We start from the raw sequence: 27,711 nt of genomic DNA on the forward strand, positions 1-27,711 counted from the left end.
ATTAGCGGCTGATGAATTGTTGTAACTGAGGCTGTTGCATCCCCACTGCATTACTAGCTCCAGCATCGCCAGAGCATTAACACATCCCCAAAGGCTTTCTAGCTGGAGTTTAAAGCACCACGTAACGCAAGTTAGAAATTTTTTTGTGTGGACAGGAGTTAAGGGTAACACTAGATTTATAATTTGAGCTAACTGCTGTGAAGATACACCCTTAGAATCACTGCTCTCCAGGATACAGTTCTTCCACCTTCTACTCCTGCGCTGATTTCAGAGGGGCCACTTGTGGAATTAGGTGTTACTCAGTGTGAGAGAGGCCGGGTCTACACTACAAAGTTAAGTCAATGTAAGCAGCCTAGCGTCAACCTACCTGTCCAAGTGTCTATGCTTAAATTTGTTTCCTGCAAAGTATATGCCCCAGTACAGCGATGCAGTAAAACCACCTCCCTGAACGGCATTAAGCCATGGTTGACATAATGTGGTTGATGTACTGCAAGTGTAGACTGTCCTCCAGCAACTGTCCCACAATGCCTGACACTGACCCCCTCTGGTCACAGTTGTGAACTCCACTGCCCAGGGGATACAGAGAATGGAAGCCACTCGGTATATTTTTGAAATGCATTTTCCTGATTGCCCAGCTTGGCGAACACACCTTGCAGCCCTCCCTTATTGTGTGCAGCTGCCCAACCAACCACGCTGGCTACATGCTCCAGATGTGTTCCTGCCTGAAGTAGACAGGAGGTATTGGATCTTTTGGGCCAGTGGGGAGAAGAGGCTGTGCAGGCACAGCTATGGAGCAGATGTAGAAACGTGGACATCTATGAGCAGATTGCATGGGGGATGCAAGAGAAGGGGTACAGCAGTGTCACGTGAAAGCCAAGAAACTACAACAGGCATATCAGAAGGTCAGGAAGGCCAACGGTTGATTTGGTGCCAAGGTGCAGATCTGCCGCTTGTACAATGAGCTTCATGTCAGACTTGGTGGAGACCTCATCCGCACGCTGCAGAGTATCGTGGATTCCTTGGTGGAGCCAGAGAGACAGACCCCTGCTGTGAACAGCGAGGGGGATGAGGGACATGTGACCTGAAGGTTGAGCTAAGCCTCAAGCCAGGATCTGTAGGAGACTCGACTGCAGTCTAGTCAGTCCCAGCAGCCGAGCACAGGCGAGTCTAATGCAGGGGAAGGAACCTCAGGTAAGTGTGTGAATGCATTTCCCATTACAGTGTTTAAATATACAAATGATGCCCCATCCCAACTTACCAGGACCCAAGTAGTGACATTTAATTAATTTTACTCATACTAGAAGTGGTAACTGTCCAAAAAAAAAGACAGGTAGAGTTATCTGCTGTTCATTGCCCCATAGATTTAACAGGGGGTGGCATGTGGAGCAGTTTATGTATACAGACATTCCTGGAATTCTCCAGAGAGATCTCGATTAAACTTTTGTGGGGGTACTCAACAATCCTTTCCTGAAGGTTTCTAGGGATGTCAGCCTTAGCAAGTTTGCAGATGACACTAAACTGGGAGGAGTGGTTGATACGCTGGAGGGTAGGGATAGGATACAGAGGGACCTAGACAAATTAGAGGATTGGGCCAAAAGAAATATGATGAGGTTCAACAAGGACAAGTGCAGAGTCCTGCACTTAGGACGGAAGAATCCCATGCACTGCTACAGACTAGGGACCGAATGGCTGGGCAGCAGTTCTGCAGAAAAGGACCTAGGGGTTACGGTGGACGAAAAGCTGAATATGAGTCAACAGTGTGCCCTTGTTGCCAAGAAGGCTAATGGCATTTTGGGTTGTATAAGTAGGGGCATTTCCAGCAGATCGAGGGAAGTGATCATTCCCCTCTATTCAGCACTGGTGAGGCCTCATTTGGAGTACTGTGTCCAGTTTTGGGCCCCACACTACAAGAAGGATGTGGATAAATTGGAGAGAGTCCAGCGGAGGGCAACAAAAATGATTAGGGGGCTGGAACACATGACTTATGAGGAGAGGCTGAGGGAACTGGGATTGTTTAGCCTGCAGAAGAGAAGAATGAGGGGGGATTTGATAGCTGCTTTCAACTACCTGAAAGGGGGTTCCAAAGAGGATGGATCTAGACTGTTCTCAGTGGTAGAAGATGACAGAACAAGGAGTAATGGTCTCAAGTTGCAGAGGGGGAGGTTTAGGTTGGATATTAGGAAAAACTTTTTCACTAGTAGGGTGGTGAAGAACTGGAATGGGTACCTAGGGAGGTGGTGGAATCTCCTTCCTTAGAGGTTTTTAAGGTCAGGCTTGACAAAGCCCTGGCTGGGATGATTTAGTTGGGTTTGGTCCTGCTTTGAGCAGGGGGTTGGACTAGATGACCTCCTGAGGTCCCTTCCAACCCTGAGATTCTATGATTCTATGATTTCTTCCTCTATGGTAAGATAGTGTCAGAGGGGTAGCTGTGTTAGTCTGGATCTGTAAAAAGCAACAAAGAGTCCTGTGGCACCTTATAGACTAACAGATGTATTGGAGCATAAGCTTTCGTGGGTGAATACCCACTTCGTCAGACGCATGTAATGGAAATTTCCAGAGGCAGATATAAATATGCAGGCCAGAATCAGTCTGGAGATAACGAGGTTAGTTCAATCAGGGAGGATGAGGCCCTCTTTTAGCAGTTGAGGTGTGAACACCAAGGGAGGAGAAACTGCTTTTGTAGTTGGCTAGCCATTCACAGTCTTTGTTTAATCCTGAGCTGATGGTGTCAAATTTGCAAATGAACTGAAGCTCAGCAGTTTCTCTTTGAAGTCTTGGCCTGAAGTTTTTTTGCTGTAGGATGGCTACCTTAAAATCTGCTATTGTGTGTCCAGGGAGGTTGAAGTGTTCTCCTACAGGTTTTTGTATATTGCCATTCCTAATATCTGACTTGTGTCCATTTATCCTTTTCCTTAGAGACTGTCCAGTTTGGCCGCTGTACATAGCAGAGGGGCATTGCTGGCACATGATGGCGTATACAACATTGGTGGATGTGCAGGTGAATGAACCGGTGATGTTGTAGCTGATCTGGTTAGGTCCTGTGATGGTGTTGCTGGTGTAGATATGTGAACAGAGTTGGCATCGAGGTTTGTTGCATGGACTGGTTCCTGAGTTTGAGTTGCTATGGTGCAGTGTGTGGTTGCTGGTGAGAATATGCTTAAGGTTGGCGGGTTGTCTGTGAGCGAGGACTGGCCTGCCTTCCAGGGTCTGTGAAAACAAGGGATCATTGTCCAGGATGGGTTGTAGATCACTGATGATGTGTTGGAGAGGTTTAAGCTGAGGACTGTAGGTGATGGCCAATGGAGTTCTGTTGGTTTCTTTCTTGGTTTTGTCTTGCAGCACGAGGCTTCTGGGTACACATCTGGCTCTGTTGATTTGTTTCCTTATTTCCTCATGCGGGTATCGTAGTTTTGAGAATGCTTGGAGAAGATCTTGTAGGTGTTGGTCTCTGTCTGAGGGGTTGGAGCAAATGCGGTTGTACCTCAGTGCGTGGCTGTAGACGATGGATCATGTGGTGTGTCCGGGATGGAAGCTGGAGGCATGAAAGTAGGCATAGCAGTCGGTGGGTTTTCGGTATAGGGTGGTGTTAACGTGACCGTCACTTATTTGTACTGTGGTGGCTAGGAAGTGGGCCTCCCGTGTAGATTGGTCCAGGCTGAGGTTGATGGTGGGATGGAAGCTGTTGAAATTGTGGTGGAATTCTTCCAGGCTCTCCTTCCCAGATGATGAAGATGTCCTCAATGTAGCGTAAGTAGAGAAGGGGCATGAGTGGACGAGAGCTGAGGAAGCGTTGTTCCAGGTCAGTCATAAAAATGTTGGCATATTGTGGGGCCATGCGGGTGCCCATAGTGATACCACTGGTCTGGAGGTATATATTGTCACCAAATTTGAAATAATTGTGCGTGAGGATCAAGTCACAGAGCTCAGCAACCAGTTGTGTTGTGTCATGGTCAGGTATACTGTTCCTAACAGCTTGTATTCCATCTGTGTGTGGGATGTTTGTGTAGAGAGCCTCCACATCCATGGTGGCTAGGATGGTGGTGTTTTCTGGAAGATCACCAATGCATTGTAGTTTTCTCAGGAAATCAGTGATGTCACAGAGATAGCTGGGAGTGCTGGTGGCGTAGGGTCTGAATAGAGAGTCCACATATCTGGATAGTCCTTCAGTGAGAGTGCCAATTCCAGAGATGATGGGGCGTCCAGGATTTCCAGGTTTGTGGATCTTGGGTAGTAGATAGAATAACCCCGGTTGGGGCTCTAAGGGTGTGTTGATTTGTTCCTGTGTTAGTGTAGGGAGTGTCCTGAGTAGATGTTGCATTTTCTTAGTATATTCCTCAGTGGGATCTGAGGAAAGTGGCCTGTAGAATTTGGTATTGGAGAGTTGTCTGGCAGCCTCCTTTTGGTAGTCAGACCTGTTTATGATGACAACAGCACCTCCTTTATCAGCCTCTTGGATTATAATGTCAGGATGGTTTCTGAGGCTGTGGATGGCATTGCGTTCTGCATGTCTTAGGTTATGAGGCAAGCCTATGCATCTATGCTCCAATACATTTGTTAGTCTATAACAGGGGTAGGCAACATATGGCACACGTGCCGAAGGTGGCAAGCGAGCTGACTTCCAGTGGCACTCATACTGCCCAGGTCCTGGCCACCAGTCTGTGGGGGCTCTGCATTTTAATTTAATTTTAAATTAAGCTTCCTAAACATTTTAAAAACCTTCTTTACTTTACAAACAACAATAGTTTTGTTATATATTATAGACTTATAGAAAGAGATCTTCTAAAAATATTAAAATGTATTACTGGTACGCGAAACCTTAAATTAGAGTGAGTAAGTGAAGACTCGGCACACTTCTGAAAGGTTGCTGACCCCTGGTCTATAAGATGCCACAGGACTCTTTATGGTAAGATACTTCCCCATACCAGTCGGCGATGACTTTGGCAATCACCATTGCAGCAAAGGCTAGTGTATGTGGGGCCAGGTGGCTTCAGTACACCAGCAGCAGCTGTGCTGTCTGTGCCTATGTTACCCTCAGGAGTGAGATATCAGCTAAAATTACCACCGTCTGTGGAAAATAGTGCCAATGTTCAATGCCTTTTCCATGGGCATAAGTGTAGGGCAACAGAGGCTGAAATTTTGTTTTGTACAACTGAATTCCCTTTCCCTCCAATGCCTCTGCTCGGCCATACTCTCCATGGCTGGGGCTGGTGAGTGATGTTGTGCACAGGCACTCCCAGGCTGAAGTGTCAATAACCGTGTCTCATTTAAAACTTTAGGGAAGCCAAGGGAAGGGAGTTATGAAACTTAACTTTCACTTTTCCTTGTGCTATACATAGAATACCTCTGTATGTTTTGTCTGTAGCTGCTGCTGTTGTGGTGTTGAGAGGTCCCCCCACACACACACACACACCCATGGAACATCAGACCATGATAAGGAGGAGAAAGAAGAGGATATGTGCAGAGAGGTCCTGCAAGCTAGTGCTGCATCGGATCATAAAAAGAGGGCCTGGAGGGTGAATGTTGCAGACAGTATGGAGAGGGAAAGAGTGGATAGGAGAAGGAAATGTACCAGGACATAATGGGCCTTCTTCATCAGCAAACACAAATGCTGCAGACCTAAGTGCCCTGTAAGCTGCGTGGCCATGCAGCAGCCTGTTTAGCGCTGCCCAGCTGACCTGCCATGGCCAGGGGAGGGGTGCACCATAGACGCCGATTTCCCTTCTAACCGCGGGGGGTACTCGACCCCCACTTACGCCCCGTGCCCTGCCCCTAATCCACCCCTTCCCCCAAGTCCCAACCCCTGTCCCTCCTCTTCCCTGCCTCCTACCCTGAGAGTGCCCCGTCCCCGCTCTTCTCTGCACCTCCCGGAGCTTCCTACATGCTGTGAAACAGCTGTTCGCAGGGGTGGGAGGTGCTGGGAGGGAGGAGTTGGTCAGCAGGGCTTCTGGCAGGTGAGAGGCGCTGGGGGGGTGGGGGTAGCTTGGCTGCTGGTGGGTGCTGCTGAGTAGCACCTGCTAATTTTCTCTATGGATTTGGCACTCTAGAGGGGTGTCCCTCCCCCGGTCCCAACTGAGCCCTGGACCTGCCATGACCGGGGCACCCCTCCCCCAACTCAGCCCCAGCCCAGACCTGCCGGGGGAAGGGTGCTTATCCCACGGCCCCAGCCCCTGAGATGCCGCGGTGGGGAGAGGTGCCTCTCCCCCCCTCCCCCCCAGCCCAGGAGCTGCTGTGGGGGGAGAGAGCTGGGGGGAATCCTCTCTGTGCCATCGCCCCAGAACACCCTCCTGCACCCTTAACCCCTCATCCCTGGCCCCATCTGGAGCCCTCACCCTATGCACCCCAACCCCCAGCCCTGAGCTCCTCAGCCCCACCCCAGAGCCCGCACCCCCAGCTGAAGCCCTCATCCCCCCCCACACCCCAATCCTCTGCCCCAGCCCTGAGCCCCACCTCAGAGCCTGCACCCCCAGCTGGAGCCCTCACACCCCTGCACCCAGCCCTGCTCCACTCTGCTCCAGCCCTGAGCCTCCTCCCACACTCCGAACCCCTTGGCCCCACCCCACAACATGAATTTTGTTATGTGCACCAATATGAAGGTGATGTGTCTCACATAACATTTATTCTGTACATGTGTGGGAAAAATTAGAGAGAACACTGCTGCAGACTCTTGTTGACCTACAGGTTCAACAATCACAGGTTCACTTCCCTTTGCAGTCCGTGGAGAACTCCATTTTAGCACCTTTCTACACCTCCCCCCACCAACTTTCCACATAGCATCAGGGGATGCATCCATATCCCCTACCACTCCACGCTGGTGGACAGTTAGGAGAACCATAGCTTCACATACACTGATGCATGAGAGTCACTATTGCGGCACGTGTAGCCAAAATGAACTGAAAAGGACATTAATTGTCTGTCTCCTTGTTAAGTTCTGTTAATTTATTTCAGAAGTTTTTATTGTATTTGTTTTTTTTAATTGTACCCTGGGTTTTTTTACACTGGTTTCGGTTCTCAATAAAAAATATTTTTTGGTAAATTAATTTTTATTACTTCACAACATATGCTGCAGAATGCCTAGCACTACTGAAAGCACTGACTACTTGTTGTACAGGTGGACAAAACTTATAGGATCAGTGACAAAAACACAGTGTAATAATTGTAAATGTACAAGCAGCACTGGAAAATTAATAGGCCCATTAACAAACAGTGTTATATTCATACATGTACAACAAGCACCACACAATTCCTAATAGCCACCAGAATTCCAGGGCAGATAGAGCACGTTTGACCATATCATCTTACTGTGGCTGAGTATTAAAGTGCTCTTTCAAGGCCTCCCTCAGCTGCATAGTTCCACATTGAGCTCTTGTAATAGCCCTTGTGTCTGGCAGTTCAAACGTAGCAGACAGCCACTCCACCTTTGCCCTCCATCCCAGTGGCAATTTTTTCCCCTTTGCCTCACAGATATTGCAGAATGCACAGCAGAATGCAACAGGCAGCTATAACCATTGGGATACTTTTCTCACTCATATCCAGTCTTGAGTAAACAACCCCAGCATCCCTTCAGTCTACCAAAAGCGCATTCATCTCTTATTCTGCACCTTCTGAGCCAGTAGTTGAATCTCTTCTTGGTGCTGTCAAGGTGGCTGGTGTGTGGCTTCACAAGCCAGGGGTAGGCTAGGTACCCCAGGATCACAGTTGGTATTTCAACATCACTAACAGTAATCCGCCAGTCAGGAAAGAATGTCCCGGCTTGCAGCTTTCTGAACAGTCCTGTGTCCTTCAAGATGCAAGCATCATGCACCTTCCCTGACCAGCCAGCGCTGAGGACAGTGGAGCGTTCCAATGTTTGCATAATCTTAAAAAAGTAGCCTGTTCTGTTGATGTACTCTATGGCAAGATGAGCTGTTAGCAAAATAGGGATGTATGTGCCCACTGCAGTTTGGGAACCCCATTGCTGAAAATCCATCCAGTATGTCCTGCACATTACTGCAAGTCATAGTCCTGCATAGCAGGAGGCCATTAATGGCCCCCGTTGTAGATTTTCCAAGTCCAAAGTGATGTCCTACTGACTGGTAGCAATCTGGTGTTGCAAGCTTTTTGAAAACAATCACCACTCACTTAGCTGTCAGTACAGCTATCATTCTAGTCTCCCTGTGCTAGAGGGCTGGGGTGAGTTTGGCTTACAGATCCAGGAATGTGGTCTTTTGCATTTGACAGTTATGCAGCCACTGCTCATCTTCCCAAACCTGCATCATGATGTGATCCCAGTCAGTGCTTGTTTCTTGGGCACAGAAGCAGCGCTTCCTGGTCTGCAGCTGCTCTGTGAATGCCACCACCATCCTTGAATTGGTTTTTGCTATATCACACAGCAAACTGTCCTCCACAAAATCTTCATGTCACCCAATGCTGAAGTTCTTAGTATGGCTCTCCAAATACCAGAGGATCATTCATCCTGTGCTTGCAACAGTCATGACAATAGTGCAGAGCTGTTCGGGCTTCATGCTTCTGTCAGAGTTGGCGAGAGTGGGAATGCAGCAAGGCTTTGTGGGATTTTTAAAAAAGATGAAAAATTATGGGATATGGCTGACATTACGGGATGGAGGAAGTTGCATGATGGGTATTTGACCCCTTGCTCCTAGTTACTCCTGTGCAACTTGCTTCTGCCTCACCAATTTCCCAAAAGGCAGTGTGCCAGACAATGGCAAGTTTCGCATTGGGATATTTACCCTGGTGTACCATGCACTGCACTGACACACACACCTGGTGAGTATGTGAAGTGTCAGTGCAGGGAACCAAGTATGTGCACGCACAAGCGATATGCTAACTGTGATGGCTTTATGCCAACATAACTTGTCAATCAAAGTTTGTAGTGAAGATGTGACCTAAGGATGCCAGAATGTGACCCAGAATGTTTGTGATTTGTCCTTGATCACACAGAGAGATTGGCAGAAACAGGAATTGAACCCAGAACTTTTGAGTTCCAAATCAGTGTCTCCTTAGGGGTGACAAAGGTTTGATCCAGATAGTCCCCTCTAACTGGCCCACTGACAGAAAGTTCTTAACTGTGTTTCAGGTGGCCAAATCTGATGCCATTGGCCTTAAATCATCACTTCAGCAGAGCACATTGTTCTATCGTAACTTGAAAGCCTTCTGTTTAGTTTGGCTAGAAAGGATAGAAATCCATAAGCATGGACTCTAGGTGGCTTATGTTGTGGCATCTCAGAGGCCATCTACAGCTTGAGGTAAAAAGGTTTGCCATGTGGTACAATCAGGCCCAATTAGTCCCTTTTACTTGTCCTGTGCAAAAATGTTTGACTACCCTCTTTATCTGTTTGAGTACAATTTAAAAATTACCTCTATCCAGATAAGTTTGGCAGCTATTTCAGTTTATTGTACCCTAGCAGAAGTTAGACTCTGCAGCTCTTTGTCATAAGGTTCAGACAGTTCAGGGCAACTGCACCTGTATTTTTGCTTAGTGGTCCAGTAAGGACATCGATACTCAGGCTTCCAGCTCCCCAACTGTTGGCTGTCTTGAGTGGATCCCTGTCCCTCTCCCTTCTGACCAGGGTATTTCTAGGCTGAACAGTTTCTTGTGTTCTCTGTGTATTTCCCAGTACAGATAAGTTGCCCAAGGATACCTGTTTGCTTTCTTTTCAGAAACTGTTAACAGGTGTAATAGCTACAGTTATAAATAGGGCTGTCAAGTGAGTAAAAAAAATTAATTGCGATTAATCGCACTGTTAATAATAGAATACCATTTATTTAAGTATTTTTGATGTTTTCAACATTTTCAAATATATTTATTTCAGTTACAACACAGAATACAAAGTGTACAGTGCTCACTTTATATTTATTTTTATTACAAATATTTACACTGTATAAAAGAAAATATATAGTATTTTTCAATTCCCCGATTGCAAGTGCTGTAGTGCAATCTTGTTATCATGAAAGTTGAATTTATAAATGTAGAATTATGTTAAAAAAAAAAAAAAACTGCATTCAAAAATAAAACAATGTAAAACTTTAGAGCCTACAAATCCACTCAGTCCTACTTCTTGTTCAGCCAGTTGCTCAGACAAACAAGTTTGTTTACATTGGCAGGAAATAATGCTGCCCGCTTCTTGTTTACAGTGTCACCTAAAAGTGAAAACAGGCATTCACATGGCACTGTTGTCGCTAACATTACAATATATTTACGTGCCAGATGCCCTAAAGATTTATCTCTGTTCATGCTTCAACCACCATTCCAGAGAACATGCATCCATGCTGATGACTGGTTCTGCTTGATAACAATCCAAAGCAGTGGGACCAATGCATGTTCATTTTCATTGTCTGAGTCAGATGCCACCAGCAGAAGGTTGATTTTCTTTTTTGGTGGTTCGGGTTCTGTAGTTTCCGCATTGGACTGTTGCTCTTTAAAAACTTCTGAAAGCGTGCTCCACACCTAGTCCCTCTCAGATTTTGGAAGGCACTTCAGATTCTTAGACCTTGGGTTGAGTGCCATATCTATCTTTAGAAATCTCACATTGGTACCTTCTTTGTGTTCTGTCAAATCTGCAGTGAAAATGATCTTAAAAGAAACAACATATGCTGGGTCATCAGCCGAACCTGCTATAACATGAAATATATGGCAGAATGCAGGTAAAACAGAGCAGGAGACATACAATTCTCCCCGAAAGAGTTCAGTCACAAATTTTATTAATTTTTTTTTAATGAGCATCATCAGCATGGAAGCATGTCCTCTGGAATGGTGGCCAAAGCACGCAGGGAAATACGAATGTTTAGCATATAAATAATTTACGTAAATAACTTGCAATGCTGACTACAAAAGTGCCATGTGAATGCCTGTTCTCACTTTCAGATGACATTGTAAATAATCAGGCAGCATTATGTCCTGTATATGTAAACAAACTTTTGTCTTTATGATTGGCTGAATGAGAAGTAGGACTGACTGGATTCATGGGTGCTAAAGTTTGACATTGTTTTGTTTTTGAGTGAAGTTATGTAACAAAAAAATTCTACATTTGTAACTTGCACTTTCACAATAAAGAGATTGCACTACAGTACTTGCATGAGGTGAATTGAAAAAAACTTTGTTTATCATTTTTAGAGTGCAAATATTAGTAATAAAAATAATATAAAGTGAGCATTGTACACTTTGTATTCTGTGTTGTAATTCAAATCAATATATTTGAAAATATAGAAAAACATCAAAAAAAGTAATAAATTTAACTTGGTGTTCTGTTGCTTAACAATGTAATTAAAACTGCGATTAAGCGTGATTAATTTTTTTAAATCGGGATTAATTTTTTTAGTTGAGAGAGTTAATTACGATTAATTGACAGCCTTAGTTATAAGTTCTACACAGTTCTTTCTATACAAACCTACTTTATTCTTAAGGAGAAAACATTAATAATTATAAAGACACCTACACAACTCTAACATGCAGTCTGGCAGGCACAGACCTTCCAACCCTACCATAAGGCTTGGAGCGCTCTGTGGACCAGGGGTCCTGTCCATTTGCTGGATCAGGAAGAAGCCCATGAGCCAATTTAAAAAAACAGACTATTTATCTCCACACCCTTTTTTTGTTGGTCCCAGTTTAAACTACTATACACATATCTGTCCGGGTGGGTGGCTTCCAAGGCTGATAATGTAGGAAAAGTACATTAGCATCCCCACTCCCTGCTAGAGAAGGTAGGTACAATGTCCTAACAACACATTTTTAGTACAATGTCCCCCAAAGGTATTAACTGTAATTCAGTGAGGTTTAACTTAATTAATAGATTTCATCTTAATTCCATAAGGTTTGTTCAAGATAATCTAGGATATTGTCAATCTGTCACATCTATTTCAGTTTATTGTCCCTTAGTAGAAGTCTCTCAGCACCACCCCCATTAAAAAGCCCTTGGTCATGGGATATTAATGTGGCCCTGACAAAGCTTATCAAAGTTTCTTTAGAATCACTTATTTCCTCTGAGCTTAAGTTCTTTACATGCAGTCATTTTGCTGGTGGCAATGACTTTGGTCTAATGGCCAAGTTATCTTATACCAGTCTTTCCTGAGATAAAGTGTTGCTGCAGAGTTAGAGTTCTCTCCAGTGTGGTATTGGAGTTCCACACTAATGATCCTATTGGCCTGCCAACATTCTTCCCACACCTGCCTGCCCATGCAACAGAGACCTTTCTCCATATGTTTGATCTTAAAATGTCCCTGGGAGGACTAAAACCATAAGAAAATCAACACAATTTTTGCTTCATTTGGTACCAACACCATAGAGGATCATGTCTAAGTGGATGCCTGATTGTACTTCATACTGCTGTGACCTGGTTGGCCTGAAATTAAAATGGCATATCTGGGCTCCCATCACAGCTTGCTAGGGAGATTTAAAAAAAATTATCACAGACATCTGCAAAGCAGCTACATGGCCCTCTCTCCTCACATTTACAAAACATTGTTGCTTGAATGTGGCCACAAGAAGGAATCCTCTTTTTTGGTTCTTTATTTTCCAGACCTTGTTTATAAGGCAGGGAGGGAAAACTATGGCCTGTGTACCGGATCTGGCCCCTCAGGGTTTTCAATCTGGTCCGCAGGATTGCCAGCCCCATCGCACAGTGGGGCCAAGGCAGGCTTCCTGTCTGCCCTGACCCCGTGCAGCTCCCGGAAGCGGCCGGCACCACATCCCTGCGGCCCCTGAGGGAGAGAGGGGTAGAGGGCTCTGCGCTGTCCTCGCCTGCAGGCACCACCCCCTGCAGCTCCTATTGGCCGGGAACGGGGAACCATGGCCAATGGGAGCTTCATGGATGGTTCCTGCAGGTGAGGGCAGTGCGCGGTGGAGCCGCCTGCCCCGCCCCACCCCCAGGAGCCACTGCCAGACATACTGGCCACTTCTGGGAGCGGCATGGGGCCAGGGCAGGCAGCCTACCTTAGCCCTGCTGCGCGCCGCTGGCACCCCGGAGCCGCTTGAGGTAAGTGCCCTGGGCTGGAGCCCACACCCCAAACCCCTTCTGCACCCCAACCCCTTGTCCTGAGCCCCTTCCTGCATACCGCACAAACCCCCTCCCAACCTCTTGCCCCAGCCCTACATTCATGGCCCTGCATACAATTTCTGCACTCAGATGTGGCCCTCAGGCCAAAAAGTCATGTTTGTCCCCTTCTTTCCCCCGTTATAAGGTAAGGGAGGCTAAACTCTCACCACCCACCCCACCAAAAAAGGTTTGTTTTGTTATAGGATGTTCCTTACTTTCAGTTAGCTAATTTATTCTTACGATTATATATTATAATGTAGGCGTTTTGAGAGGTATCTTAATTCATTCTTTCCTCTTTCTCTGCCCTATTGGCATTGGTCATGTTGTTTTTGCTCATTTGCTTACATTTCCTTGTGGACACCTCTTGGGCTTCTTAGTCTGCTGGAATGTGAATCCTGGACTGATTGAGTGTACCTTATAATTTTGCTTCTCTGAAGATATTATCTAGGTGAATCCTCTCATCACAAACACCTCATCCCATAATTCTGAGAGGTATTTTATTATATACTTTTTCTCTGATAGTATTTTTTGCTAGTTGATCATCTTGAATCAGCTTTTCTTTCTGGGAGCATTATCTCCTGCTCAGTTGAAGGAACTACTTGGAATATTCAGGAAGTCGGCCTGAGCCAATGATCCACCCTGGTAATGCTGCCCTTGATGGTCAAAAATGTGTTAAGAGTTAGGGGGAGGAGTTCTAGCCTTGCACTAAAGAACTAAGGCCCATGAGCAAGAGTTCTGTTAGAGATCCTCTTTGGAGAAACAGATTTACAAGGTAAGCAACTCTTTTTTGATAGAAGGAAAATGGACTAGACTAAGATCTTGAAGTATGACTGTTTCTCCTTCGTTACCCCTCATCATTACTTGATGAAGTGTGAATCTCTTTGTCTCCATTTCTCCCACAACAACTGGTTATACAATATATGGAATATCAGACTTATTGTTTTCCAAATAAATTGAAGAACATAAAACCAGGAAAAAAGAGAAATAGACAGCTGGACAACTGAAACCAAGATTGGCAATTCATCACTAGTATATCATTCATAATGTATAGTAGTGTGGGATGTGATTTATTTAGTTGAATATCTGTTGATGCATTTGATATGATGGTTTATAACTCACCTGCCATTTGACAAATATGAAGAAGGTGACTTATGCTAAGAGAAATTAGAAGTAAAAGATTAATGCACTTGTTGCACATGTTTTGGAAATTTGTATTGCTACATTGATTTGTATAGGTGTTTTTTTTTTATTAAAAAAAAAATACACTTAAAGGAAGAATAGCCTCATTTGTGTTGGCTCCAAAGCCAAGCTGCTAAAAACTCATTGTAGTGTTTAGTATCTGTCTTCAAACACCATCTTCACATGTCTTCGCTAGCAATGTTAAAAGGCTGCCGCGGCAGTGCTTTAATGTGGCTGTGTAGTCGCGGTACCAGCGCTGGGAGAGAGCTCTCCTAGCACTATAAAAAAAACACACTAAGGCCTTGTCTCCACTGCCACTGTACAGCGCTGAAATTTGTAGCGCTCAGGGGTGTGGGTTTTTTTCACACCCCTGAGCGAGAAAGTTGCAGCACTGTAAAGTGGCAGTGTAGACAAGGCCTTAGTTACTAGTAGTTGGTCAAAAAACACACTAACTATAACTGCAACGTTGCTCTCTTGATTTAACATTCAGGACGGTGATGCTGTGAAAGTAGAGGGCTAAAAAAGCTGCACCGTTCCTTCTTTATCTTGGGCTTGTACCTAAAATGCATTCTATATGAAATACACAGATGTCTTATACTTTGGAAATTAAAATCCTGTACCGTCCCAAGTGAAAAGCTGAATGTCGCTGAGTTTATAGATGTGGTAGGTCAAAGACACACACAAGAAACAAAACTCCTTTACTTCCTTCAGAATAAACTTGGGAGTGAAAATCGGATACTTATTAAATAGTAAAAATCTTCATTAACACAGAACATCAAGTTCAGCAAACTCAAACTTGTGAAAACAAGGAAATACAAAGTTAAGGTAAGTGCCCATGCAACCGTACCTCTGCCCCTCTGGAGGTGGAAAGAGCCCTTGGCAATTGTCTACATGCAGGCCAGTTGCTTTCAGTGTTCTAGATATAGAGGTACTGAATAGTGGAAGCAATAGGTGGGGCCGATTGTTAGAGGTGTGTTTGTGATATAAGGAGATCTGTGGATTTGTTTGAGGAATGCAGAGGTGTGATTTTGATATATGGGTATCTGGCTCTATGCCGCCATGCGTAGGATCAAATGAAAGAGGCGAATGTGTAACTTGAGGTTCCAGTCTGCATCATTTCAATGGAGAGGTGTGTAGGGTATGTCAGTGGTAGGGCTATGGGGTTGACTTTCTATGGGTCTGGTCAATAGTAAGAAGGGATATGAGAGCAGTCTGTGGATTTAAAGATGGGTAAGGGAAAGTATAGGTTTAGGTGGCATCCTGCGTGCAAGCGTTTAGGTGGTATAAAACAGTGTTAAGTGGTCATTAAATTTTACAGGAGTCAAGCACTTAGAGTTGAGCTTTGACAGAAAGCTGGTCTTAATCTTAACTATAGCATAACTGGCTCACTGCTAAAAAAATTTTCTAGTCTGCCTAACCCCACCTTCCTAGTTTGACAAACTTTACTTCTAAAAATAAGATCCCATTCCATCTGAATAAAATCCACACACTCTACCTCCCCATTCTGGAAGTTACAGGATACTGTTCACTTCACTATTCTAACAAATCAAACTTCAGTTTTCTTCCATGTTTGCATATATACAAATCACTAACTAGGTTAGATACAATGAACAACATTACCCTGAAGTATAGTGCCTAATTCTGCATCAAATTATTCATCTGTAAACTTCAATAATTTTCGTTGAGATTAAATTTCAACTTGTCACATTTTTATTATATTCTCTTTAATAATGTGCTGCCATTTTCTTTTAGGGTTGAATCCCTCCAGATTCCGAATAGGTGACCAAGAGTTTGATTCATTACCATCTTTACTGGAATTCTACAAAATACATTATTTGGACACTACAACCTTGATAGAACCTGTTTCCAAATCCAAGCAGAATAGTGGAGTTATATTGAGGCAGGAAGAAGCTGAATATGTGCGAGCTCTCTTTGACTTTAATGGAAATGATGAGGAAGATCTTCCATTTAAGAAAGGAGACATACTGAGAATCCGGGATAAGCCTGAAGAGCAATGGTGGAATGCAGAAGACAGCGATGGAAAGAGGGGAATGATACCTGTTCCTTACGTGGAGAAGTATAGACCTTCCTCTGCTTCGGTATCTACTCTGATTGGAGGTAACCAGGATAGTTCCCACCCACAGCCACTGGGAGGGCCGGAGCCAGGGCCCTATGCCCAACCCAGCATCAACACTCCGCTCCCTAACCTTCAGAATGGCCCTATTTATGCCCGGGTTATCCAGAAGCGAGTCCCTAATGCCTACGACAAGACAGCCTTGGCTTTGGAGGTACATAATGGGCAAAAATTAGAAAGAAGAGATTTGTTCAAGGGATTTCCCTTTCAAACACATAGCCTTTGTAGGAATGCTGAGTGGGAGAAAGCATTGTAATATTACTCTTGATGTAAAACTAATAACTAGTTTAATGATTTGGGTGGAGACTTTATTTTAAACCTATTAGACTAGAGAAGGTTCTGATAATTTATATTATAAAATGTTTAGGGTATTGTATTCACTGAACAAATAACCTATTTCACTAAAAGCATTACTAATATAGCAACGCTTCCCCATCCACATTCTTCTTATTCACTTCATGCTTCTGAGGTTTTTTTTCCAATAACAAAGTTAAGAGTTCATAAACTGGTTATTTGAATACTTGGGCACAGTCTCTTTCCATTCCTAAGTGGGCATGCTGACTTCTCTCCCACATCTCCAATTTAATAATACAAATGGTTCTGTGGCAGGATTCATGTATGATCTCCTTTAATAACACACTGAGATGGTGCTGATCATGCATGCATGTGGTTTATCTGGAACATCACACACTGAAATAAGAGCACCTTTTAGGTGATTGCTCTTTCAATACCTCCCTGTGTTTCATGTGGTCTGGTAACTCTACACATGGAAAGCATTGGGACGAGTGGATGCAGGATGCTTCTTGATGCATCACCACTTTTCCTTAAAGCGCTGAATCATTTTTGGATTGTACATTCAAATAGTCATACATGCATTCTTTTCTTTTTTCTTTTAAAATGAGATGCCAAGGAAATAGGAGTACTCTATGGCACACTTCAACTAGATATCCTTAAAGTGAAGCTTGAGGGAATTGGGAGCAGGGCATTCTCAGTGGTAGGCTTTCCTCTCAGGGTGGCATGTAAAACGCATCTCTTTATCTAGGCTTTCCTTTAACTACAATCTCTGGATTTTCTTTATTTAATCTGCTTCCTGTGTCCACCATCTTGGGTTCTTTCAGGGAAGCTGAGACAGTTTCTGTGAGGAGGCACAGAGGAAGCGCTCCCCATTCTTGTGATAATTTAGTTTTATCTTGTTAAAATGTACCTAAATACCTCAGTGATGTGGACGCTATACATAATTACAACATTATTAATAATGCTGTCATAGCAACATCAGAAGTAATGTGGTGTTAATCAGATTATAGATGTATAACTTGGAAAATCCAAAACTTTGTTTCCTAAAGATATTGTAACCAGGGTGCACGCATGTAACTTGTTACTATATATGCTATTGCATTTATGCTTTAAAGGTGAAATGGAAAGCTAAAATAAAAATCTGAGTAAATCAAGAAATGTGCCCTAGAATTAACACACAAACATTTTTTCCAGGCTTTTGAGGGACACTCAGCACATAGTTTTTATTTTTTAGAATTTCATAAAGCCCTAAAATTGTTTACTTTTCTAGCTTGACTGGAGATGGCCCAGAATGATGCATTATGGGATATCATAGGTACCAGATGTACACGAGCTCCGATATTGATGTTGTCATCTCTAGCAAACCAAAAAGAGCAGCTGTTTTTGTTTTTTGTCCAAAGTTCAGTGAAATTTGAAATTATGTGTTGAGTGACACCATATCCTCCAATATCTCTAGCAGCCTTATTAGTGGGTACAGTTGGTACACATTTTTGGACTTCCCTCTTTAGGTTTAGTTCACATTTAACAGAAAATTCCAGTGCAAAGTTAAAGCTTGTAAGCAACCTTTATAAAGAATTAAGAAAATGTATGTTATAATTAAATGTACGGTAACAGAAAGCTGCTGTGTTGATTGGTGATACAAAGTGGGATTGAAAGTATTTATTTTCCCTTAGAAAGCATTGGAAATGTAGGTTGTCTTGTGCAGCCCATTTATAAGGGGCAAATTACCTGCAGGTGCCTTGGCCAGGTCTTCCAGTAGTTGAGTTCATGGGATTGGACACTCATCCTTTCATGATAAATGACCTATCAGTCTGCCACAGTTTGTAAGGAAGTGAAATTCCGCTGAGACCTTTTCTCCCCTGTTCCAAATGCCTTTAGAGAATACTACTAGCACAGGGGTTCTCAAACTTCATTGCACTGCGACCTCCCTTTTGACAACAAAAATTACTAAATGACCCCAGGAGAGAGGATCAAAGCCTGAGCTCGCCTGAGCCCCACTGCCTTGGGCAGGGGGCAAAGCTGAAGCCCAAGGGCTTCAGGCAAGCGGGGGGGCATGTAACCTAATCCCAACCACCTGGAGCTGAAGCCTTTGGGCTTCGGCTTTGGCCCTGGGCAGTGTGGCTTGGGCTTTGGCCAGCATGTCTAAAACCAGCCCTGGCAACCCCATTAAAATGGGGTTGCAACCCACTTTAGGGTCCCGACCTAAAGTTTGAGAACTGCTGCAATCTTCTTTCCTAACTAAAGCCATGAAGTCATAGTGTCACAGGGTCTGCTCATCGCTACTGTGCCTCCTCTGGGTCACTCTGGAGATTAGCTGATTCTAGGTCCAGTGCCTCTTTTCCATCTCTCACCACACACCCTGCCTTGTCTTCCTGGCTCTCAGCAAGGCAAGATGCTTATGTGTTCATGGCTCAGCCCTCTGGCCAAGTCAGATGTGTCCTCCCCTTCTGGATTATCAAAGTCTCTTCTTGTGAACGGGCACAGGAAGTCTTCCCATTCACTGCCCAGCCAGTGCCACTTCCCCAGTAGCTGGTAGGGGAACTTGGGTCTGCCCCCCTACTCCAAGTTCCAGCTCAGAGATCCTCTAATCACCAGGTAAGGTCTGTTCCTTTCTGGACCTTACTGCCTCTTCCCTGGGCCTTTCCTAACCTTCTGGCTCTTCCTCCTCTGGGTTTGTCAGCCCCAAAGTTCCTTCCTCCCATGTAGTGACTGTAAGCTACTTCCCTGCAGCCCCCCTCGGCTGCCAACTTTATAAATCCAGACCACTCATTCCTCCTCAGCTGAGCTCCCTCATTATTCAGTCAATGTAGGGGTGTTGGAACAATTTGTATAGTGGGGGTGCTGAGAGCCATTGAACCAAACTGTAAACCCGGTATATAATGAAGACTACATCAAGCCAGGGGGTGCAGCAACACCCCTAGTTCCAGCACCTATGGGTCAGGGGATTACTAAAACACCTGATTCCCCTCAGCTGTGGCCTGTCTGGTTAATTGGCCCCCTTTTTATCCTACATTAACCCCTTCCAGGCAAGCATGGGTGAGTACCCCGTTCAAGTAGGTACCCCCTAGAGACTCAGCTGTTTAAAATGGGGGGTGGGGATTACACTGATTGTGCTTAACAAGTTAAGGATTTAACTAAGATTTGATTCCCTTTTCCCTTTTTCATAGACTCCTAGAAATGTAGAGCTGGAAGGGATCTCCAGAGATCATCTAGTCTGTGCACATGCTGAGCCAGGACCAAGTATACCTAGACCATCCCTGACAGGGGTTTTTCTAACCTGTTCTTAAAAACCTTGAATGGTGGGAATTGCACAACCTCCCTTGGTAACCTATTCCAATGCTTAACTGTCCTTATATTTAGAAAGCTTTTCCTAATATCTGATCTAAATCTTCATTGCTGCAAATTAAGCTTGTTACTTGTTGTCCTACTACCTTTCGGTGGACATGGAAAACAATTGATCACTGTCCTCTTTAGAGCAGCCCTTGACATATTTGAAGACTTGTCCTTCCTCAGTTGTCTTTTCTCAAGACTAACACATGCCCAGTTTTTTAACCTTTCCTCATAGGTCAGGTTTTTTAAACCTTTGATTATATTTGTAGTTCTCCTCTAGACTCTCTCCAATTTGTGCACACCTTTCCTCAAACGTAGTACCTAAAACTGGGCACAGTACTCCATCGGAGCCCTCACCTGTGCTGAGTGTAGTAGGACAAATACTTCCCATGTCTTATATACAACTCTTTTTTGTTAATACACCCCAGAATTTTCATCAGATTGTTGGCTCATATTCAATTTGTAATCCATTTTAACCCCCAGATCCTTTTCAGCAATACTGTTGACTAGCCAATTGTTCCCCATTTTGTATTTGTGCATTAATTTTTTACTTCCTCAGTGTAGTACTTTGCATTTATCTATACGGAATATTATCATGTTGATTTCAGACCAATTCTCCAATTTGTCATGGTCATTTTGAATTCTAATCCTGTCCTCCAAAGTACTTCCAAGTTCTAACCTCTCCCAGCTTGGTGTCATTGGCAAATTTTATAAGCATATTCTCACTCCATTATCCAAGTCATTAATGAGGATACTGAATAGTACTGGACCCAGGACAAACCCCTGTGCATCCTCCCAGTTTGACAGCAAATCATTATAACTATTCTTTGAATATGGTTTTTCAACCAGTTGTGCATCCATTTTATAGTACCTTCATCTAGTTTATTTTATTTACATTTGAACTATCATGTATGTAGGGCTTGAAAAATTTGTGAAACATCTACTAGCCCAGGGGCTGACCCTACCAATGAGGGTGCAAAATACCAATTCTGCCATTTCCCTCACAATTTAAAGAAATAAAAATAGTATGGTTCTTGTTCTTTCTCTATTATTGGCAATTCTGATTTTTTTAAAATTGCCCTTACATTTCTTTTGCTCTGGTAGATCTTCTCTTCCCCCCCCCCCCCTTCCTGGCTTCACTCCATACAATGTTTTTTGTCTCAAATAGATCAGTGTGTATCTTACTGAGTTGTCTCCACTGTGTTTCTTTTCCCTATACCCTGTGCACTCTACCTCCTCCCAAATATTTGTCTTGATCTCTTCCCCCTTCTGTCTCTTAGTACCATATTCCTCTCATTTCCTTAAATCTTTCTCTTTTCTCTACAGTATACATTGTACACTATTTGTGCATCTGTACCCTACCCTGGTCATGCACCTACTCTGTGCACTCCATTGACTTATATTCAATTAATGTTTCGAAAAATTTCCACATAACCGTAAGGGCAAGAGACTAATTTTTTTAATGAAAGCTTTGATTCTGCAGAGGCTGACTGTGCTACCTGGGGAAATTTTCTGCTTGCCCCAGGCAAGTGGCTTTTTCAAGCCCTCTATTTGTGATCCAGACTATGAATAGCACTTTTGTACTGCCTCCATAAGATTAAAAATAGTGTGTTTTAGAAAAGCCCAAGAAAAGAGCTGCTTTCTGGAGGAAATGATACCCTGACAAAGCATATACTGAATATTGGAAGAAAGATCTAGTATACGTATCAGATGTTGTAAAATTAAAGCTATGTTGATATGCATAAATGTTCACTTTCAAACATAGTTAAGGAAATGAAGGTTTAGAATCTCACTAAGGATGTAAATGATCCTGAAATACCTTCATCCCCTCTTCATCATTACTTTGTTACAAAGTGTGTGCCTTGTATAGATCCTGTATGCAGCGCTAGTGGGACTCTGTGTAACTCTCATTATATTTGAGTCAGTGGAGATGATTATGTGGTAAATGCCAGGATTTTGCTGTAAAAATGTAACAGCTACAGCTGGTGTAATGAAGATGGTGTTAAAGTTCTGGGGTAACTGCACCTCTGACCTTGTGGCCTCCTTGAGGATACTATTCTCAGGCCTCTAGTCATTAGCTTTTTTGCAGCAGGAACCTGCATTCTTTTCCCTCCAGACAAGAGATTTAGGCTGCAATTTCCTCCTACAGCTCACTATGATCACTTTAGCACAGTGGTTCTCAAACTGGGGATCAGGACCCATCAGGGGAATCGCAAGGTTATTACAGGGGGAGGTCGCAAGCTGTCAGCCTCCACCCCAAACCCCGTTTTGCCTCCAGCATTTATAATGGTGATAAATATATTGAAGTGTTTTTAATGTATAAGGGGGGGGGTCGTACTCAGAGGCTCGCACCAGTATAAAAGTTTGAGAAGCACTGCTTTAGCAAGTCTGACTTAAGTTCAGCAACTACTTTCCTGCTACCTCCCATGGGCTGTGACAGGGTTAATCAGTGGCCAACCAGACTTCATGAAGCAAAGTATTTATTTAGAGAAAACATGTCTCGAAAACAAAAAACAACTTATATATTCCAGTCTTACTAGGTGTCAGCAGTCTGCCACATGGGGACCCTGGTATGTTTCAAAACCCATCAAACCATTTCAGCAAGGTTTGCTCCAGTTGGTTGCAGTTTCATGTTAGATCTCGGATCCAATGAGTGATACCTCCCGCCGCCCACTCATAGCAGACTGACCACTAAATACAGTTCTCATTTCTTTGTTTTCTGGGCCTCCTGAACTGGGTCAAAACCAGTATATGCAGTTTCCCCCAAGGTGCAGTACTTTTGCAAACTTGTTTACCTGTCTAGAGATGTGTAGTAATTACCCTTAGAGACATAGGTTCCTAATAGTTCATTCCTGTTCAGTGACTTCCCTTCAGTTACTGCATTGCTTGTCTTGTTTCAAGAAGGAAATTAACCTCTTTACACCCAGCAGTGAACAATACAAGGTGAGAGGGAAAACTGAGTTGCACATATTCTTTCATAAAAATAAATGTTTCCCAATTCTCCACTAATGGGATAGATAAACTCTCTGTAAAACCGTTCTTTAAGGGCATCTGAGCAAAACAGAGCATTTAAATTAACCTGTCTTATTTTGTGCATTATCAGACTTTGTCAAATGTTTGAAACAAAGCATTGGAATGCCAAGTTTTGAAACTGATTTAAGAAGCTCTAACTTTGATTGGTTGAGAGTTAACAATTTAACTTAAAAAAAAAATTAAAAGCTATTGTAATACCTTGGAAACTGATTATGCCTGTTTTCCAATGAGGTGAAGATTTTTTTTTCAATCTTACTTTGCTTTATCAATCTAAAGAGATTGGAAGTATTACTGATAGGTCACATCCAAATGAGAGACAGCTCCATTCACTAAATGGAGATAGTGAAACAGTGACAAAGAATACTAAAATATAGAAATCTCCCCTTTTGATAACCTTCATTGAAGGTGTCGAAACCAGAACAACTATTTTTCTTAACTGTGTACAGTAGTACTCCATATGTGCCAGAGGGACAAGTTAAATTTGCTTTGGGAACCATAATTCTTACTTTACTGACTCTGGTAGCTTTTTTAAATATATAACAGTGCACTAAAGAGGCTTTCATTTTCATATATTGTACAATCTTGGGAGGAATGGGCCAGGGGAGACTTCTGGGGGCAGGGGAAGTGCCAAGATAAGTTGCTAGTTATTCTGTAAGATTTATAATATAAAAACTTACAAACCAAATTATCTGTTTTGTAGTATATTTTACCTAGAATTTAATTATTGATCTGTATTTACTGGTGTCCCACAGCCCCTTTTTTCAGGTTATGCCAGCACAGAGGGATTGCAAAGCAGCCATAAAGCCCCTTGAGAATACTTCCAGTGCAGTGGGACTCTGACAAGCTCAGAGCTGGCTCCATGCCTCCCCCAGTGCAGAGAGTGCACTAGTAGTGGCAGGAGGTCAAAGTGGGGGGCATGGCTGAGGGTGGCCCTTTGCTCCATCTGTTTCCCGGTGCTGCTAGTCCTTCATTCACCACCAGGTGCTGCAATGTCTTCAAGGCTACCCCAGTGGTTCTCAACCTTTCCAGACTACTGTACCCCTTTCAGGAGTCTGATTTGTCTTGCGCACACCAAGTTTCACCTCACTTAAATACTGCTGAGTTACAAAAGCAGATATAACAATATGAAAGGGTTACAGCACACCATTACTGAAAATTTTCTTACTGTCTCATTTTCTCTGTATGAAATTTTAGTTTGTACTGTGTTCTCTAGTGCTTTTTATGTAACCTGTTGTAAAACTAGGCAGATATCTAGAAGAGTTGATGTTTCTCCTGGAATACCTCTGTGTACCCCACCAGGTATGCATACTCCTGGTTGAGAACCACTGGGCTACCCTAACCTGCAGTCCCAGGGTAGGAGAGATGCAAACCACCTCTGTTCCACTGTTCCTGTGTGGTGGGCTCTGAATTGTCCCTCTTCAGCACTCTCACTTCATTTCCAATTATCCCTTTCGAAATTTGCATACACTGTCACATCTAAAACAGAAGATTTAACCTTATCAGAGAAAATATTTTAATCTATGGAAACACTTGGTTATAACGCATTGGTAAAACCTTTGTTATATTAAAGGCAAAATGAACTGAAAGTAGGTTTCTGGAACATTACAACAATGGATGAAACAACAAAAGCTGTGCAGGTGATGAAAGAAATGGGGACACACCATTTTGAAATTCTTGAAGCAAATTAATGTCAATGGCCAAGAGCTGATAAAAAACATTTTTTAAAATGTCAGTGTAATTAGGAAGGCAAGATGGTTAGCGCTCAGGAATAGCATTAACTATGACTTCCAAAGCAGAAGAATCAGAGAGAGTGGGAGCTGATTAACAGCAGATTATGTTTAAAACATGATACGAGTATGACAATTATACAGTGTTATGCACCAACAGGCAACTACAGTAAGATCAGTGATCATTTCTACAGTTGCCAACAAACTCTGACAATATTCCCAAGCATGACATTTGCTTAATAATGGTGGATTTTAGTGTCAACATTGGGGATGATGATGACAGAGTGGATAAAGCAATGGGCAAGCTTGAACTTGGTTTCTAAAATCAGAATGGTGAAAGACTGATAGAACTGTCTGGTATCAGGGCTTATAACTGGTGGAACACTATTCCCAGACAAAGTTATACATAAAATAACTTGAAATTTCCCAGATGGAATGGCAGCATTAGATGGCAAAGGAGCTTTAAAGCTCTCAACAGCTGTTCTGGAAAAATGTCATTTGCTAATGAAAGCAGCATTAACATACTGTATCTGCCTCATAGTGTGTTGTGGCATTTCAGTCTGGAGGTGATGAATACATGGATCATTTTGGCCAGATCATCATCTAGGAGGTAGGTGTGAAGTTCTACTAGCCAGCTGAAGGTAGAAATAGGCATATTTCACCACTGATACCACATGGGTATCTTGAGCTAGTGATGAGCTGATCAGGACTTGAGGCTTTGTACCATTTTGATGAATAGGGGTTAGATGCTTTCTGGGGAAGGGGAAGATCAGCGTCTTGGTTAGTTCTCTGAAACATTTTCCCCTTTCCCTAACTACTATTGCTTAAACTAAACTCAGGCAAGACCAACGTAAACTGATCTCTTGAAGATGTTATGATATCCTAGTCATAGCATTGGCTGCTTCTATGGAAAATGACATACAGCTGAATGTCACCAGCATATTGCTGGTAATGAGGCACATGATATCTTGCCTCTTCAACTCTTATGTAGATATTGGGTGGGAAGAGAGGAGAGGACAGATCCTTGTGGGCCTCATGAGGTGAAGGTTTTGGCATTACTACTCTGGGTCCTGTTAGAGACTATGTAATTCTGTACTGTCTGCCACCATGCATGGTGGTCACCAGCACCTTATGGTCAACTGTCCTGAAAGATGCATTAAAGACTAAGTATATGAATGTTGACCTATGGTCACTGGAGGAGAGTTTCAAAGGCACAAATAAAAGTTAGGTCCCTAACTCCTATTCAAAGTCATTTGAAGTTAGGCCATCTAACCCCAGATTTACAAAGGTATTTAGGCACCTAATGATGCAGACGGGCATCTAGTAGGATTTAGGATACTGAGGTTGGTTGCATAATATGACTAGACACTCCAATAAATCCCACTAGATGCCTGTCTGCAATGTTAGGTGCCTAAATACCTTTGTAAATCTGACCCCCAACCACCATTTGTGCCTTTGAAAATCTCCCCCTGTATTCATTGTCATAGGTCATCATTTAATGCTATTAGGGCTGTATCCTAGTCTGAAGCCTAATTGCAATGAATCCAGGATGTTGGCAGATGTTGCATGCTCTTGGAGTCTGGTTGTGTCTAATCGATCAATGATTTTTACTAGCAATTGAGATTTTCTGTGTCTGGCATTGTTGCATCCACCTGTTGTCTCGTGCTTGCCAAATTGGGACCAACATATTATCTGTTTTGGTCAACAAGTGGTTATATTGTTCTACCATCTCATCAGCCTTGTTTTGCCTTTTTAGGAGATGCTGGCAGTAAGAACAGGAAAGCAAAACCATTTATGTACCATGCCCACTTCTAAGCCAACAATCAGGTTCAGCATGTGGATCCAGAGATGGCATGTGTGCAAGGCATCCTGGATGTTGACATTATTGCATATTGTTGGAGTTCAGTTGTCTTAGCTCTTCATGATTTTGACTAGAAATTGAGAGGTTTCCTTCATCTACTAGTATGGAACCAGCTATTGTCTCATTTTATACCTAGATTATAAACTCAGTGTTTATACATGACCTAACACAATGAGGCTATGATTTATGACACTTTTGCAATACAAATAATACATATTAATAGTATTAGCTTCCTGAGGGCTAGGCAGAATATTTCATTTTTCAGCAATGTTTGTAGGCTTGCTTTTCTGTGGCAAGTGTGTTTTGATTTTCATTAGAAGTGGGCAGCATTCTTTATTGCATTCACTAGGCAGAATGGGAGTGCAGGACATGGATCTGTTTTATACTGGTGGCTCACATATTTCTCAGGTTTTGATCATACTCCACACAGATGGTTAAATGACTAATGCACTCTGGTTTGGTTTAAAGTTTTCTTCTTTAATAATGAATTCCTCTCATATTTGGTTGCTCTTTTCTGTAAAGTAGGATCAGCGCTCTTTCCTTTGATGTTTGGATTATTCAGTCTGGGTTAATTTAGGCAATTCACTATACAGGATAGCTGTGCTGGCCATGGTTTATGCTGTGGTGATGATGGAGGAATATGTTCTCTGCTTTTATTGTGAGAAGTCTTTGTGCTGTTAATGGATGGACTCAAAGTGGATTTCTTAGTATCAGTACTCTGTTTGCCTGCGTATGCACTTCATCTGACAAAAGTTGTACGTGAACTGTGTTGATCTATGTGGAGGGCAAGCAAATTGGATCAATGTTTCCACATGCTCAATAGCTTTGGCTCATTCCTCTGGACTCTTCCCCCCTCTCCCAGCCATATTACACTGTAAACCCTTGTGCAATTTGCTATGCACTGTCATTTCTAGGTGTTGGTCAATATTATTGTTTTTCTAGATTCCTGCTAATTAGGGGTTCAGATTTTTTTTCCCTAACTGCATTTTTCCAAAATTAATCTTTTTGTTTTTACCCTGTTTCTAATCACTAGGTCCCTTATTATTTCTCTGACCTCTCTGGTGTTCAACTCCTTTCAGTTTCATTTCTTTAAATTGCAGCAGTATGCTGTTTACCTCCTCTTCT

General features: G+C 43.1%; 1 protein-coding gene across 4 annotated transcripts in view; it reads left to right on the forward strand.

The window, feature by feature from the left end:
* Positions 1–27,711, forward strand: part of CRK (CRK proto-oncogene, adaptor protein) — a 57,337-nt gene that overhangs the window by 21,765 nt on the left and 7,861 nt on the right. For 2 of the 4 annotated variants that reach the window (XM_039507886.1, XM_039507884.1), the window contains exon 2: positions 15,960–16,495. In XM_039507886.1, coding sequence (XP_039363820.1) covers positions 15,960–16,495 — 536 coding nt within the window. Of the gene's footprint in view, positions 1–635; positions 1,192–2,916; positions 2,999–15,959; positions 16,496–27,711 lie in introns of all 4 variants that reach the window. The other 2 variants (XM_039507885.1, XM_039507887.1) reach the window with 2 other exon arrangements.

The sequence above is a fragment of the Mauremys reevesii genome, linkage group 20 (assembly GCF_016161935.1).
Source record: "Mauremys reevesii isolate NIE-2019 linkage group 20, ASM1616193v1, whole genome shotgun sequence".
Lineage (NCBI taxonomy): Eukaryota > Metazoa > Chordata > Testudines > Geoemydidae > Mauremys > Mauremys reevesii.